This window comes from Ptychodera flava, chromosome 7 (genome assembly GCF_041260155.1).
Source record: "Ptychodera flava strain L36383 chromosome 7, AS_Pfla_20210202, whole genome shotgun sequence".
Taxonomy (NCBI): domain Eukaryota; kingdom Metazoa; phylum Hemichordata; class Enteropneusta; family Ptychoderidae; genus Ptychodera; species Ptychodera flava.
Genome location: NC_091934.1, coordinates 46,576,319 through 46,594,189, shown reverse-complemented (window position 1 = coordinate 46,594,189; position 17,871 = coordinate 46,576,319). Strand labels below are relative to the sequence as shown.

At 38.8% G+C, this 17,871-nt stretch overlaps 1 protein-coding gene across 3 annotated transcripts in view; it reads left to right on the top strand.

Moving 5' to 3' along the window:
- Positions 1-17,871, top strand: part of LOC139137716 (5'-3' exoribonuclease 1-like) — a 107,252-nt gene that overhangs the window by 73,926 nt on the left and 15,455 nt on the right. For all 3 annotated transcript variants that reach the window (XM_070705962.1, XM_070705961.1, XM_070705960.1), the window contains exons 34-35: positions 9,362-9,475; positions 17,013-17,214. In XM_070705962.1, the coding sequence (XP_070562063.1) occupies positions 9,362-9,475; positions 17,013-17,214 (316 nt within the window). The remainder of the gene's footprint in view (positions 1-9,361; positions 9,476-17,012; positions 17,215-17,871) is intronic.

Sequence of the window (17,871 nt, the reverse complement as noted above, 5' to 3'; positions counted from 1 at the left end):
TGAGCTGGTTTGGGCAGATTGTTTAAGGTTATGTTAGTTATTTAGCTCACAAAGTCACATACCAGTATAATACATTGTAATGAAAGCTATTCTTATAGACCAGAAAAATGTTTGTCCTCTGTTTGTATGTGTGTCCGTCTGTTCATATCAGAAACTTAAGAACTGTGGCACCTAACGTCTTAGCATTTGGTGGGCAGATATATCACAGGATTGAGATATTCTAATGAACGTGTTATGTTGACATATGCAAATGAGGTACAAAGAAGGCAAAATGAGTCAAAATGCTGAAATTCTGGCATCACTGGCCAGATAGGGATAATACTTTTTGAATCCCCATGAATGAAATCCAGGGGGACTTATAGATTGAGTTCCAACATTTTGCTTCCACACAGATTTATTAGATATACCCTGCCTGATTCCTTTTAAACTTATGCATGTTGATTGTTTGTTGTTTGATACGAACCAATATGGCCACCAGATGGCCATTTTGTTTCCTAATGTGCACAGCTATTATGAAAACGTGCTTTGACCGATGTTATTCAAACTTGAAACAAGGACAACACACAATGACTGACACATGCATGTCAAATTATTTTGCAATATGATCTGATATGACTTACATGGCCGTTTTCTTCTTAGTTTCTTTATATTCACTGCTCACATATCATTTACTCACATGTACCTAGACTGCTTTCTTTTAAATGTTGCACAAGGACAACACACTGTGACTTACATGTGCCTATGAGATTATTTTATGATGCCATTCAATGTGAAAGGAACACAAAGAAGTTTCAGCATATTTAAATGTTGATATCAAAAGACAAAGCGTACACATTTTTGTTTGAAATGGCCACTTCTAGACTTGGAAAGTGCATTTGCAATCAGTTTTGTAAATTTCACCGCAGAACACTGACATTGGTAAGGACTATGTCTTGAAAATGACATTTTAATAGGTTGTTATGCAAATTCAATTATGCTTTAAATTAGAGGTGTATGTACCATTTTCTATTTGAAGAATATTTTTTCATCCTTTTGGTTGAAACTTCATAAGAGCTGCTTGTCCAAGAGTCTTGAAATTGGGTGCAGATGTTACTTTGGATGACCTGGTGTGTGAATTTATTTAAATTGTGAGGAAATCTGTAACATAGAATTTTAAGGCTAATTTAGGGAACTTTTGGTTAAAATATCATATTTTTCAGAATTACTCATCTCACAGCCTTGGAATTCGGTAATCTGGTTTCTAAGACATTGACCTAGTTGAAATATGAGCACATTGTGGTTAATTAAATCAGTGGTGTAGTATTTTAAAGTTTTTTTTGCGATTTTTTGTCAAAAAATTATGTACTTCAGAGCTACTCTTTGGACAGCTTTGAAATTTTGTTTACTGTTTCCTAGACATGGATTAGTTCAGATGTGTAGATATTGTGGTGAAATCTGCAGGGCAGTATTTTAAGAGTTGTTTTTGTGATGTTTGGTCAAAATATCATGTCCTTCAAACTACTCGTTCAATGGCTTTAAAATTTAGTAGACTAGTTCCAAGAGATGACCTGGTTGAGATATGTGCGAATTATGGCGAAACCTGCAATGTACTATATTTAATGCTAGTTTTGTAATTTCTGATCAAAAAACCATATTCTTGATTCTCATCCAATGGGCTTGGATATTGGTCAACTGGTTAGTAGGGATAAATAAGTTGAGATGCATGTAAATTGTCGTTATATCTTCCATGTAATAATTATAAGACTATTTTTGTGATTTTCTGTCAAAAAGTCATATTCTTCAAACTGCGCATCTGACAGTTTTGCAAATCTCTTGGGATAACTAAGTTCAGATGTAAGTAGATTGTGATGAAATCAAGCAGTTTTAATTTTTTCGAATATTTCTGCTAATTTTGGTTTAAAACCCTATTATAAAAAACTACTTATCAAAAGTCTGAAAATATGTATTTAAGTACCTTGGGATGACATAGCTGTGTGCATATTGTAATGAAATCTGCGTGAAAGACTTGTACAGGACCTGCAAATTTTGTGATATACAATTTTAACCATTTTCCCACATTTTTAAGCTTGTGCTGTATCCTATGTGGGAGCAACAATGTTGTTGATGCATTTTTTCTGTGTGCATTTCAGCATTTCTATTATTTTATGAGTATAACAGGAGGGCAGCTGAACACAAAGAGTCTAGTGACTGTAGAAATACAATTCATAGAACACAAAGAGTCTAGTGACTGTAGAAATACAATTCATAGAACACAAAGAGTCTAGTGACTGTAGAAATACAATTCATAGACTGTATTACTACCACACGTAGAGTCCACTGATAAATACCGGTAGAGTTTCCTGACTCTGGTAATACCAGACAAAGTCTATTGATATAGTAATACTACACAGAGCGCTTTCTGACTGTACATCAACCTGCCCGAGTAACACCACACATTGTCAACTGACTGTAGTAACTACCTCGTCTTCAGACTCTAGTAATACCCACATTGTCAACTGACTGTAGTAATACCACACATCGTCTACAGACTCTAGTAATACCCACATTGTCAACTGACTGTAGAACACCACACATCGTCTACAGACTCTAGTAATACCCACATTATCAACTGACTGCAGTAACACCACACATTACCTACATACTCTAGTAATACCCACATTGTCAACTGACTGTAGTAACACCACACATCGTCTACAGACTCTAGTAATACCCACATTGTCAACTGACTGTAGTAACACCACACATCGTCTACAGACTCTAGTAATATCCACATTGTCAACTGACTGTAGTAATACCACACATCGTCTACAGACTCTAGTAATACCCACATTATCAACTGACTGCAGTAACACCACACATTATCTACAGACTATAGTAATACCCACATTGTCAACTGACTGTAGTAATACCACACATCGTCTACAGACTCTAGTAACACCCACATTGTCAACTGACTGTAGTAACACCACACATCGTCTACAGACTCTAGTAATATCCACATTGTCAACTGACTGTAGTAACACCACACATCGTCTACAGACTCTAGTAATATCCACATTGTCAACTGACTGTAGTAACACCACACATCGTCTACCGACTCTACTAATACCCACATTATCAACTGACTGCAGTAACACCACACATTATCTACAGACTATAGTAATACCCACATTGTCAACTGACTGTAGTAATACCACACATCGTCTACAGACTCTAGTAATACCCACATTGTCAACTGACTGTAGTAACACCACACATCGTCTACAGACTCTAGTAATACCCACATTGTAAACTGACTGTAGTAATACCACACATTATCTACAGACTCTAGTAATACCACATTGACAACTGACTGTAGTAATACCACACATCGTCTACAGACTCTAATACCACATTGTCAACTGACTGTAGTAACACCACACATAGTCTACCGACTCTAGTAATACCCACATTATCAACTGACTGTAGTAACACCACACATTATCTACAGACTCTAGTAATACCCACATTGTCAACTGACTGTAGTAATACCACACATCGTCTACAGACTCTAGTAATACCCACATTATCAACTGACTGCAGTAACACCACACATTATCTACAGACTCTAGTAATACCCACATTGTCAACTGACTGTAGTAACACCACACATCGTCTACAGACTCTAGTAATATCCACATTGTCAACTGACTGTAGTAACACCACACATCGTCTTCAGACTCTAGTAATACCCACATTGTCAACTGACTGTAGTAACACCACACATCGTCTACAGACTCTAGTAATACCCACATTGTCAACTGACTGTAGTAATACCACACATAGTCTACCGACTCTAGTAATACCCACATTGTCAACTGGCTGTAGTAATACCACACATCGTCTACAGACTCTAGTAATACCCACATTATCAACTGACTGCAGTAACACCACACATTATCTACAGACTCTAGTAATACCACATTGTCAACTGACTGTAGTAACACCACACATCGTCTACAGTCTCTAGTAATACCCACATTGTCAACTGACTGTAGTAATACCACACATAGTCTACCGACTCTAGTAATATCCACATTGTCAACTGGCTGTAGTAATACCACACATCGTTTACAGACTCTAGTAATACCCACATTGTCAACTGACTGTAGTAACACCACACATCTTCTACAGACTCTAGTAATACCCACATTGTCAACTGGCTGTAGTAATACCACACATCGTCTTCAGACTCTAGTAATACCCACATTGTCAACTGACTGTAGTAATACAACACATCGTCTACAGACTCTAGTAATACCCACATTGTCAACTGACTGTAGTAATACCACACATCGTTTACAGACTCTAGTAATACCCACATTGTCAACTGACTGTAGTAACACCACACATCTTCTACAGACTCTAGTAATACCCACATTGTCAACTGGCTGTAGTAATACCACACATCGTCTTCAGACTCTAGTAATACCCACATTGTCACTGACTGTAGTAATACCACACATAGTCTACCGACTCTAGTAATACCACATTGTCAACTGGCTGTAGTAATACCACACATCGTCTTCAGACTCTAGTAATACCCACATTGTCAACTGACTGTAGTAACACCACACATCGTCTACAGACTCTAGTAATACCCACATTGTCAACTGACTGTAGTAACACCACACATCGTCTACAGACTCTAGTAATACCCACATTGTCAACTGACTGTAGTAATACAACACATCGTCTACAGACTCTAGTAATATCCACATTGTCAACTGGCTGTAGTAACACCACACATCGTCTTCAGACTCTAGTAATATCCACATTGTCAACTGACTGTAGTAACACCACACATCGTCTACAGACTCTAGTAATACCCACATTATCAACTGACTGCAGTAACACCACACATTATCTACAGACTCTAGTAATACCCACATTGTCAACTGACTGTAGTAACACCACACATCGTCTACAGACTCTAGTAATACCCACATTGTCAACTGACTGTAGTAATACAACACATCGTCTACAGACTCTAGTAATACCCACATTGTCAACTGACTGTAGTAATACCACACATCGTTTACAGACTCTAGTAATACCCACATTGTCAACTGACTGTAGTAACACCACACATCTTCTACAGACTCTAGTAATACCCACATTGTCAACTGCTGTAGTAATACCACACATCGTCTTCAGACTCTAGTAATACCCACATTGTCAACTGACTGTAGTAATACAACACATCGTCTACAGACTCTAGTAATACCCACATTGTCAACTGACTGTAGTAATACCACACATCGTTACAGACTCTAGTAATACCCACATTGTCAACTGACTGTAGTAACACCACACATCGTTCTACAGACTCTAGTAATACCCACATTGTCAACTGGCTGTAGTAATACCACACATCGTCTTCAGACTCTAGTAATACCCACATTGTCAACTGGCTGTAGTAATACCACACATCGTCTTCAGACTCTAGTAATATCCCCATTGTCAACTGACTGTAGTAATACCACACATCATCTACAGACTCTAGTAATACCCACATTGTCAACTGACTGTAGTAACACCACACATCGTCTACAGACTCTAGTAATATCCACATTGTCAACTGGCTGTAGTAACACCACACATCGTCTTCAGACTCTAGTAATATCCACATTGTCAACTGACTGTAGTAATACCACACATCGTCTACAGACTCTAGTAATACCCATATTGTCAACTGACTGTAGTAACAACACACATCGTCTACAGACTCTAGTAATATCCACATTGTCAACTGACTGTAGTAACACCACACATCGTCTACAGACTCTAGTAATATCCACATTGTCAACTGAGCTGTAGTAATACCACACATCGTCTACAGACTCTAGTAATACCCACATTGTCAACTGACTGCAGTAACACCACACATCATCTACAGACTCTAGTAATACCCACATTTAACTGACTGCAGTAACACCACACATCATCTACAGACTCTAGTAATACCCACATTGTCAACTGACTGTAGTAACACCACACATCGTCTACAGAGTCTAGTAATATCCACATTGTCAACTGACTGTAGTAACACCACACATCGTCTACTGACTCTAGTAATACCCACAGTGTCAACTGGCTGTAGTAACACCACACATCGTCTACAGACTCTAGTAATACCCACATTGTCAACTGACTGTAGTAATACCACACATAGTCTTCAGACTCTATTAATACCCACATTGTCAACTGACTGTAGTACCGTAACACCACACATCGTCTACTGACTCTAGTAATACCCACAGTGTCAACTGGCTGTAGTAACACCACACATCGTCTACAGACTCTAGTAATATCCACATTGTCAACTGACTGTGGTAACACCACACATCGTCTACAGACTCTAGTAATATCCACATTGTCAACTGGCTGTAGTAATACCACACATAGTCTTCAGACTCTAGTAATATCCACATTGTCAACTGACTGTAGTAACACCACACATCGTCTACAGACTCTAGTAATATCCACATTGTCAACTGGCTGTAGTAACACCACACATCGTCTTCAGACTCTAGTAATATCCACATTGTCAACTGACTGTAGTAATACCACACATCGTCTACAGACTCTAGTAATACCCACATTGTCAACTGACTGCAGTAAACACCACACATCATCTACAGACTCTAGTAATATCCACATTGTCAACTGACTGCAGTAACACCACACATCGTCTACAGACTCTAGTAATACCACATTGTCAACTGGCTGTAGTAATACCACACATCGTCTACAGACTCTAGTAATACCCACATTGTCAACTGACTGTAGTAACACCACACATTATCTACAGACTCTATAATACCCACATTGTCAACTGACTGTAGTAACACCACACATCGTCTACTGACTCTAGTAATACCCACAGTGTCAACTGACTGTAGTAATACCACACATAGTCTTCAGACTCTAGTAATACCCACATTATCAACTGACTGCAGTAACACCACACATTACCTACATACTCTAGTAATACCCACATTGTCAACTGACTGTAGTAATACCTCACATCGTCTACCGACTCTAGTAATATCCACATTGTCAACTTGCTGTAGTAATACCACACATAGTCTACAGACTCTAGTAATACCCACAGTGTCAACTGGCTGTAGTAACACCACACATCGTCTACAGACTATAGTAATACCCACATTGTCAACTGACTGTAGTAACACCACACATCGTCTACAGACTCTAGTAATACCCACATTGTCAACTGACTGTAGTAACACCACACATAGAGTCTATTGACTGTGGTAATACCACACATAGAGTCTATTGACTGTGGTAATACCACACATAGAGTCAACTGACTCCAGTAATGCTATACATAGAGTCTCCTTACTGTAGTTCAGGTATGTAGGAGTATCTCAAACTATACACTCCGAGTTCCAAAACCGTCGGACTTGCAAGTCTGAGTACTCGGACTTGCATACTCCGAGTAACACTGCTCACTCGGATTCGTATACTCCGAGTACATGGCCTACTCGGACTTGAATACGCCGAGTAATACGTGTTCCTAGAAATGCATATTTTGCCATGCCGGACAAGAAACGATCTGTCGAAAAAAGTATTTTATTACTCACAGAGTTTACGGCTAGCGCGGATCGATATGTCGAAAATCTGCTCTTTTGAAAAAAAAAACATTTATTTTCACGATGTCTTGTAATCTGTTGCGCAATTTATATTTAACCACGGTCCCTCCTCAAGGAGGGACCGGGACCGTGATTTTACCCTCAGAAGAAAGCTACTGCCACGGCCGGCGGCTAAGTTTATGAAAGATGACTTAGTCAGTTACTCAGTTCGATATCGCACAATCGGTCCAGCGAAATCAATGCATGACATCACAGGTCAAGTCAGGTCATTATTTATGACCAAGTGGTCACTGGCACTCAGTTCATACCATACACAAGCGCACTGTGCTCATTTTATTTTGAAAAATTATTAGTTTAATTATTTTATCAAGACATAAATATGCCTAAAATGCTTGGGCAAGTCTATCATGGCCTGCCACGCTAGCAAACCACTGCCATGACGTCACAGGTCGACAGGTCATTCAATTATGGCGTCCGTGTTCTAATAACTTGCCGCGCTGCATCGCGGTGATCTTGAAACGTTTTTGTGCCCAATTCAAGTCATGTATCAAATCAGGATCTGATCCGGTAATGAAACGAAAAGACAACACAAACTCATAATTTGCGTGACGGTAGCTACACTCAACGATGACTTGAGTCTGTTGTACAAGATACACAGATCAGAGGTCAGACAGATCGCGTTAACAACTCTTTTCTCTGAGCGACTGGAAGTGCACTGCAGTGTATACGCTGTTTGCAAATTTTTATTACAAGATCGAATATTTCCTGTGTTTTTCCAGCATTGTTTTTTCTATAAGCAAATGTAACTCGGCGTATTCAAGTCCGAGTAGGTCATGTACTCGGAGTATACAAGTCCGAGTAGGCAGTTTTACTCGGAGTATGCAAGTCCGAGTACTCGGACTTGTAAGTCCGACTCGGTTTTGGAACTCGGAGTATGCTTTTGAAGGCACTCTTACATACCTCCGTAGTTACACCACACATAGAGTCTATTGATTGTAATAATACCTCACATAGAGTCTACAGGCTGTAGTAACACCACACATAGAGTCTACTGACTGTAATAATACCTCACATAGTCTACAGACTGTAGTAACACCACACATAGAGTCTACTGACTGTAATAATACCTCACATAGAGTCTACAGGCTGTAGTAACACCATACATAGAGTCTACTGACTGTAATAATACCTCACATAGAGTCTACAGACTGTAGTAACACCGAACGAAGAGTCTACTGACTGTAATAATACCTCACATAGTCTACAGACTGCAGTAACACACACATAGAGTCTACTGACTGTAATAATACCTCACATAGAGTCTACAGACTGTAGTAACACCAAACAGAGTCTACTGACTGTAATAATACCTCACATAGTCTACAGACTGTAGTAACACCACACATAGAGTCTACTGACTGTAATAATACCTCACATAGAGTCTACTGACTGTAGTAACACCACACATAGAGTCTACTGACTGTAATAATACCTCACATAGAGTCTACAGACTGTAGTAACACCACACATAGAGTCTACTGACTGTAATAATACCTCACATAGAGTCTACAGACTGTAGTTATGCCACATGTAGAGTCTACTGAATGTAGTAAAACGACACAGAGTCTGAGTCTAATAATACCACACATATGACATACACATGACCTCAATTATTTATCCGTTTCATGTTTCTTATGTTTGCAAAGGGCATTGTTTGCATCATATCTCTCAGTAACGGCCAATGGTTCAGAGGGAATCCGTGTAGAAGCCAGGATGAAGCCTGTTCCAATGCTGCATATCGTGCTTTTGCAAGCTTGGTGGTAAGTCCAAATAATCACTTATCTCTTTCAGTTGCTATATTCTTCTTCTTATGTAGAAAAGAATTTATTGCATTTGGTTTTGTCAATCCTATACAAACTCAGGCTATTTACCAACTCATATCAAAACCAATTTGTCAAAAAATAGTTTTCTGCCAGAAACGCATTCAGCCCAAAGGCAAAATCTTTCTCTTCTTGGCATTGAAGGATTGCACTTTACATTTGTAATGAGATTGCATCATATAGCTCAAAGCTGTATTAACCGCCATCTTGGAAATCGCAAAGGATTATGGGGCGACCGCAGTGCTATTGGAGGGGCAAACCCGGAAACATGTCACTGGAGCCATAGAGTTCTAGCATACACATCGTACCAGATACTCCCCTATTTCCGATCATTTCTACTACAGAACTATTATTTAAAGTTGAGATTTAAGTTCTTTTACTTGTTTTCTGTCGTGAAAAGTATTATTATTACCGTCAAGCCGTTTTACAAGATTTTTGAAGACCCAAACGACATCGTGTGTTGCTCCATTGCCAGGGATGCCAAGGAAAGGCGCCGACTTATTTTTTTAAAGTTGAATAAAATGTTCTTTCTGTTTGTGTTAGTCAATTAATCGAAATATTATGTTTCAAATTGATTAAATCATAGACAGTCTCGATTCTCCCGTCTATGATTCCATATTTACTGACTCATTCTTTCTCTTTTTGTGTTCGAAAGGCTTCTTGATTACAGAGAATACTCAACACAGGGCAATTGAAAATTCAAAGCAAAATACTTGGCCAGGTTGTATATATAGCAAAAACTTAAAATCTACAGACTTTTGATAGTGATTACTTGCTCCAGGCCATGAAATATGTCAAGTTGAAGTTTTCCCTCTAAAAGATGCGATGCTAGCGTTCGCGTTTTAAAGGCCAGACATGACCGCAATAAAACAGAGTGATGACATCGACCTGAAATCGACATCATTATTGAGGGTTAGCCGTGAACCATAAATATCGGCAAAATAAAACATCAAATGGCTAGACTTGTCACGAGCGAGAGGGGGGTGGGTGTTGGGTTACGCAGTAGCTGCACAGATATTGAAAATGTACATATGCTTTCCGGACATTTGATTAATTTTGAAACGAGAGTAGAACAAAACCAAGACTGCTGAAGTTACTCTTCATATGTTGGTTTCAGAAGTTTGCTAAAGTTAGAATTATACTTACCGAAAATGGTCGCCGTAGTCATCTGTTAAAAAATATGTCCTTCAACACCACGTTTCTTATGATCGGTGATGTCACATTTTATTATTTTCGTAAGGACAGACTAATGCACTAAACGCTTTTGGACTCTTACCTGCCTGTCAATACTAAATTATATATAATTATATATACTCGTAGTTTGAATGATAAATATGTCGATCTCAAAAATGTTACCGTTCATGCTATAAATCTGTCATCACATAAAATACATGTTTCGCGTAAATTTCATGATTATGGTCCTTTCCTATTAGTTTGACCATTGATTGTTTCAGCGGTGTTAATTTCCGATTTATTAAATATTTTAAATCGAAAATATTTTTTCTGGAGGAATTCAGACGTGTTTTAGTAGTTCTGTACAAGGAATGATCGGAAATAGCGGAGTATCTGGTACGATGTGTACGCTAGAACTCTATGGCTCCAGTGACATGTTTCTGGGTTTGCCCCTCCAATAGCACTGCGGTCGCCCCATAATCCTTTGCGATTTCCAAGATGGCGGTTAATACAGCTTTGAGCTATAGATGAAGTGTGTTATAATTAAAGCCCCTGTAGCCGTAACTCTTGAAATTTGTTGACCTGAAAAAAGCTTTGTATTTTCTCTGGTTTTCTTTAAATTCTACAAATTTAAAGGATATAGTCCTTTACTATTGAAAAATTGGACAATTAAATTTGAATTTTAACCGTTATTTTTATTTCCCACCACTTTTAAAATCTGGTAATATTACAAAGAAAACAAAGCATATAATGTCCCAGTGGAAAACATTCAGCACTATTCATTATATTGGACTACTCTGTTGTTTCTGTGAAGATTCCAAAGCATATATGCACGACGTACAGTGTTTTTGCTTTATTTGCATGAGGACGCCATTTTATGTTTGGGCAAATGTTTATTATTTATCTTGCTCAAAATTTCACATGCAGTCCCAGTGGACAGTTTATTCTACCTGTATAAACACCCCTCAATGAGTATATTCCCACGAACTTGTTATAGTTTGGAAGTAAAATAATGCTAAAAGATACAGCTATTGGGTCTTTAAGCAATGAACCACACCCAGCAATGGTATACCACGAGATTTTGACAGGTTCATGAAATATGTGCACTAGCAATATGTCATGAACTGGTCAAAATCGAGTTGTATACCTGTTGCTTAAGTGGGTTATTGCTATATATCCAGCGTGTTCATTTTTAGCCGGATGCCGGCCAAATTGACCGGCTACTTTCGTATTTTGGCCGGCTACTTTTCAGCACTGTTTCGCCTCTCTGGCCCGGAAATTCTGGTTTTGATAACAATAATTAGATTTTTTTGGTGGTCTTGCAAGCCGCAGATAATATTTCAGAAGTGCCGATGTGGCTATATGTAGTCTAGCAATTTACGCGGTGAACTTGTTGCTATCACCACAGGGGCTCAGAAGTGGCTATATAAGTCAATATTACAGCGTTTTTCTTTCTTATTCAATGTTAAAAATAAACTAGCTGAAGAGCACAACACTTGTGTAGCTGTCTTTTGTGTAGCTTGTATTGGCATATATAGTGCGCCCTCAATAGGGAGTGTGATCATATGTAAATGCCACCTTTAGTTCCGTGACCTCTAGCCATGCCTACTTCCCTCTCCATATGGCCGGCCATGCGTACAGACGTCGCTGTGTTTACTTACGTCGGTGTGTTTACTGTACTAGTGTGACCTCTAGCCATGCCATTTCCCTCTCATATGGCCGGCCATGCGTACAGACGTCGCTGTGTTTACTTACGTCGTGTGTTTTTACTGTTACAAATTAGTACAGTAAGCATAGCGAGGACAGGAAGTAGGCATGGCTAGATACGGTGGCCCAAACTACCTGTTCTCCGCATTCAAAGTCTGCGTCGCAATCAAATGTTTTTCTCTCACATATGTCTCTGCATTCAAGTCTGCGTCGCAATCAAATGTTTTTCTCTCACATATGTCTCTGCATTCAAAGTCTGCGTCGCAATCAATTGTTTTTCTCTCACATATGTCTCCGCATTCAAAGTCTGCGTCACAATCAAATGTTTTTCTCTCACATAAGCTTATGTCTCCGCATTCAAAGTCTGCGTCGCAATCAATTGTTTTTCTCTCACATATGTCTCCGCATTCAAAGTCTGCGTCGCAATCAAATGTTTTTCTCTCACATATGTCTCCGCATTCCAAGTCTGCGTCGCATTCAATTGTTTTTCTCTCACATATGTCTCCGAGGTATGCCTCAGTGTACGTTATTCCGCGAAGCATAATTTCTATCGAACAGCGCTCTCAGACGGTCGCTATTGACAACGACGAACATTGTATCAAGTTATTTTCAATAGATTATCGATCGAAAATTTGTTTGGACGGGCCGGGCGCTCGTGTGTTGAGGTCACGTCATAAACATTTCCACAATAACCCATATATTGACTTATACACTTAAATATCAACATTGAAGGTATCCGTTGGTTTCCTGTACTGAAATTAAATCGACGACAATTTTTTTAGTTTTGGTGATACTTTTACGTACGTTTCGGCACATTTTGGCGCACCTCGGCGTAGTTTGGCGCCATTGTGAACGGGGGGGGGGGGGGGGACTACATGCGAGTGAGCGAGACAACAATGTATCAATTTCGGACAAAAGGATATCGATCGATAACGTTCACTGCACGATTACAGTGGAGACTCTACGCCCGTTCGCCTCTGTTCTGTGTTATTCTTGCAGTTTACTGGGATTTTCATAGTTAATATTCGCCAAAATTTGGTATAAATTACAACAACCTGACTGGTATTGGTCTGTATAATTTAAGAGACGCTAACCGATTAAAATGGGTCAATATTAGACCCTGATTCTGCATATGCAAACGCTGTAAGATCGCCACTGAGGCATACCTCGGAGCATGGAGGTAGTACTACCTCCATGCTCGGAGACATATGTGAGGAGAAAAACAATTGAATGCGACGCAGACTTGGAATGCGGAGATATATGTGAGAGAAAAACATTTGATTGCGACGCAGACTTTGAATGCGGAGATATATGTGAGAGAAAAACATTTGATTGCGACGCAGACTTTGAATGCGGAGACGTATGTGAGAGAAAAACATTTGATTGCGACGCAGACTTTGAATGCAGAGACATAGTGAGAGAAAAACATTTGATTGCGACGCAGACTTTGAATGCGGAGAACAGGTAGTTTTGGGCCACCGTAGCTAGAGGTCACGGAACTAAAGGTCGCATTTACATATGATCACACTCCCTATTGAGGGCGCACTATATATGCCAATACAAGCTACACAAAAGACAGCTACACAAGTGTTGTGCTCTTCAGCTAGTTTATTTTTAACATTGAATAAATAAGAAACCGCTGTAATATTGACTATATAGCCACTTCTGAGCCCCTGTGCTATCACTGTAGTACCGCGATCAGCGACGTCGAACGTGGTGTACTATACACTGGGAATCGCTCTCGAGGTCAACCTGGCTCGCCCGATCACAGCCCGAATTATTCCGACGTTCACATCGGGTACAGCGAAAATTGGACTAACATACAATTACGTTATGCCCGCGAATAGCCGACCATTTCCGAATGAAGCCGACTTTTGTTTCGCTCAAACGCGGAAGAGAAAGTCGACGCTTGAGAGCTTTGATTTTCTGCGTAAGAGTAGGGCCTAGTCTGATGGGTTTGGTAGGTTTTTGATCAAATCTAAAGCGACCACAAGTTACTGAGTCTCATTTTTCATACTTTCGAAACGCCACGTCAATCTATCCATGGTCGATCACGATGTCAATATTCAACTCAGTCGATCGACATCGCGTTTTGTGGAGGGGCCGTGGTTGTGTGCATCGCGGAAGAGAAAGTCGACGCTTGAAAACTTTGATTTTCTGACTTTGTCTGTTGGTTTTGGGAGGTTTAGATCAAATCTAAACAAACAAAAAATTACTTGGTCTCACTTTTCGTACTATTGAAATGCTACGTCGATCACAGTGTCAAATTTCAGGTCGACCGATATCGCGTTGTGTGTAGTGTGTTACAATTGACTACCGGTACTTTGTACACACACGGCGTAGTACAGGCTGGCGTTCAGTGTCGTTAGTTTGAGGTTTTATCAAACATGAACACTGAAATTTAGCTCTCTTTTTCAATTATATTCAACATCAGCAAAAAATCAATAATCAGCTCGCGGATTCGTTTTATTGTGAAATCAGTACAGTGAATTAAATCACTGAAAATTGTGTTCCTATAATTCATTGAATTGAATAAACTCTTTGATTTTACTGTATCGTCAATCAAGTTTATTTAAATCAGTAAAACACTTTGTACAGCCAGGCTGGTCAGGATTCTAGCGGATCATTATCTGGATTGTGAAAACCCTAGGCCCCTTCTATGATGTATTTCAAAATGTTTGTTCAAGTCATGAGCTAAACATAATTCTACACAACAGTCTGGTGAAATTTTGCTATTATCCTTGTCAACTGAATGCAGTTGACAGGCCTGAGTGATATCAAATTAATTTTTCTGACTTTTCTTTTAAACTTTATCCCTTGAAAACATGTTGTAATTGGCAATGATAATGATTATTCTGTATACTGAAATGGTCTTTAATACTGTACAAGAATGCATAAAATTACTCCAAAATGTCTTCAAAATTTAAAAAGTTCTTGCCCACCCCGTCCCTGAAACCCTCCCCCTTTGTGTGTGTTGAAATAACCTTTTATACACTGTATAAGAATGCATGAAATTGCTCAGAAATGTCTTCAAATTTCAATATAATCCTTAACACTCTCATGCTGAAATGGTTTTTCATACAATCAATAATGCATGAAATTACTCCAAAATGTCTTCAAATTTTAAAAACTTCCTGCACACCCCTCCCTGAAACCCTCCCCCTTTGTGTATGTTGAAATAACCTTTTATACACTGTATAAGAATGCATGAAATTGCTCAGAAATGTCTTCAAATTTCAATATAATCCTTAACACTCTCATGCTGAAATGGTCTTTCATACAATACAATAATGCATGAAATTACTCCAAAATGTCTTCAAATTTTAAAAATTTCTTGCACACAGGGAGGGGACCCCCTCCCTGAAACCCTCCCTCTTGTGTGTATGTTGGAATAGCCTTTTATACACTGTATAAGAATGCATGAAATTGCTCAGACCCCCCCCCCCCCCCCCCCCCCCCCCCCCCCCCCCCCCCCGCCCGCCCGCCCAGGGGACCTGGTTGCACACAGAAGCTAACCGCCTACTTTTCTGAATTTTCCGCCTACTTCAAAAGTTTTTGAGAACCCTGATATCATAACATTAAATTGAAATTTTGGTGTGAAATGTCAAAAAGCGAATTTTTCTGTAGCTGAGAGCTTGTGCCTGTTCCAACTGTGCTGCATTCTGCATGGCAAATATATAGTATGGTGATTTTCTTGTCCCAACCAATCAGATTGCAGTATTTGTATCATCAATATACTGGTATGATGTAACACACAATAATCATGCAAACTGAACTGATTTGTAGTTTTTAACATGCAAAGTCAATGATAGGAATCCATTATAAATAGTGAACCATTCATAGATCGTATTGTATCAATTTCAAAATGAGATAGTAGTAAGCTTTCTATCAGTCTCAAGTCTGATTGTTACAGTCACTGTTTTGGTCATAACTTTATAAATGTTATGGAAAAAAGAGCAGTTTGCCAGGCCAAGTCTTTGGCAATTGACTATAGGAAATTGCTCATTGTACAGACTGCATCACCAGGGCCCATAGCATTCCCATATTGTACCATACTCTTATTTCCTGGGTTTGGACTAGATTGGCCACACAATGACCACACTACGGTAGTCTTATCAAAGAAAAACACACCAGGAGGTGTCAATAGTCTAACATAGAAGCAGACACATCATGCATTAAAGTGAACATTCTGAAATATCTTTAGCTCTCTATCAGCTGTAACTTTTGGTACATTTTAGAACTATTTGGGTTCTGTTTTTTACATAGTTTCTTCCACTTTCAAATTCATGTCAAAGCATGTAATGTGCAACTCATCAACTCGGCCTATATATGTGTAATATGCAGTGTAACTTTGATAACTCAATTTAAGCCAGACTAGATTTCATCTGTCAACAATGAGATTGCATAGTGCATCCTGTGTGTAGCATTGGCAATGCTTAAATATTTCATATTTTTATCCTAAAGGAAGAAGACAACAAAATTGTTATATATTTTTAAGATCAAAATTAATCAGATGTTACCAGATTTTACATGAATTATCTCCCCAATGTAAATGTTTATTTGCATTTTTAATCTTTTGATTACATTCATTCGATAGATAACTGGTAACCAATTGCACCAATGGCAGTATTCCCAGTCACCAAGGCAACCATATGTGCAATCACCACAGCGACAAGCATTACTGCCCACACCTAGAGGGTCAGTACCTGTCAGAATGGCCAATGATGGGGTGGCTATCAGGTCAAAACAACCTCATCAATATCATCAGCAGGGACCTGGAAATATGCAAACACGAATGGGTAAGAAGTGTTTGAAGTCAGATTTCTTTCAGAAGTTCTTACATTTTCTGCTTTCCATATTCCAGTGAAATGCATGAAAGTTTTCATTTCATGTTAAACAAAAATTGTGCAAGAATATACCAAAGCTTGCTGAAAAGTATATCCCTGACCCTATAAATATTGAAGAACAGGCTATATTTTAGCTACTATAGACTATAGTCTATAGAAGCTATTGGGATGGGTATCCGTCCGGCGTCCGTCGTCAGTCTGTATGTATGTATGTATGTATGTCCGTTTGTGAGGCGTCCGTCCACTCAAATATCTTGAGAACTGCAGTACTTACTGATTTGATATTTGTTGTGTAGATGAAAAATATGATTTTGAGAAATAATTTTTTTTAATTTTTTGATATTGTTGAAAATAGGCAAATTAATGCCAAAAAAGGCGTTTTTGGTAAAAAATCTTCTTCTTCATAACCGCTGGTCAGACAGCTTTGTTATTTGGTATATAAGTCCCTAGGGATAACCCAACTTAGATTTGTTCAAATTGTGATGAAATATGCAAATCTGTATTTTTAAGGATTTTTTTGTCATTTTTGTCAAAATTGACTTACATTGTATGTAATTCTTGTACTGTATAAACCCTATCAATTCACCCAGAAAAAAATAATTATATGAT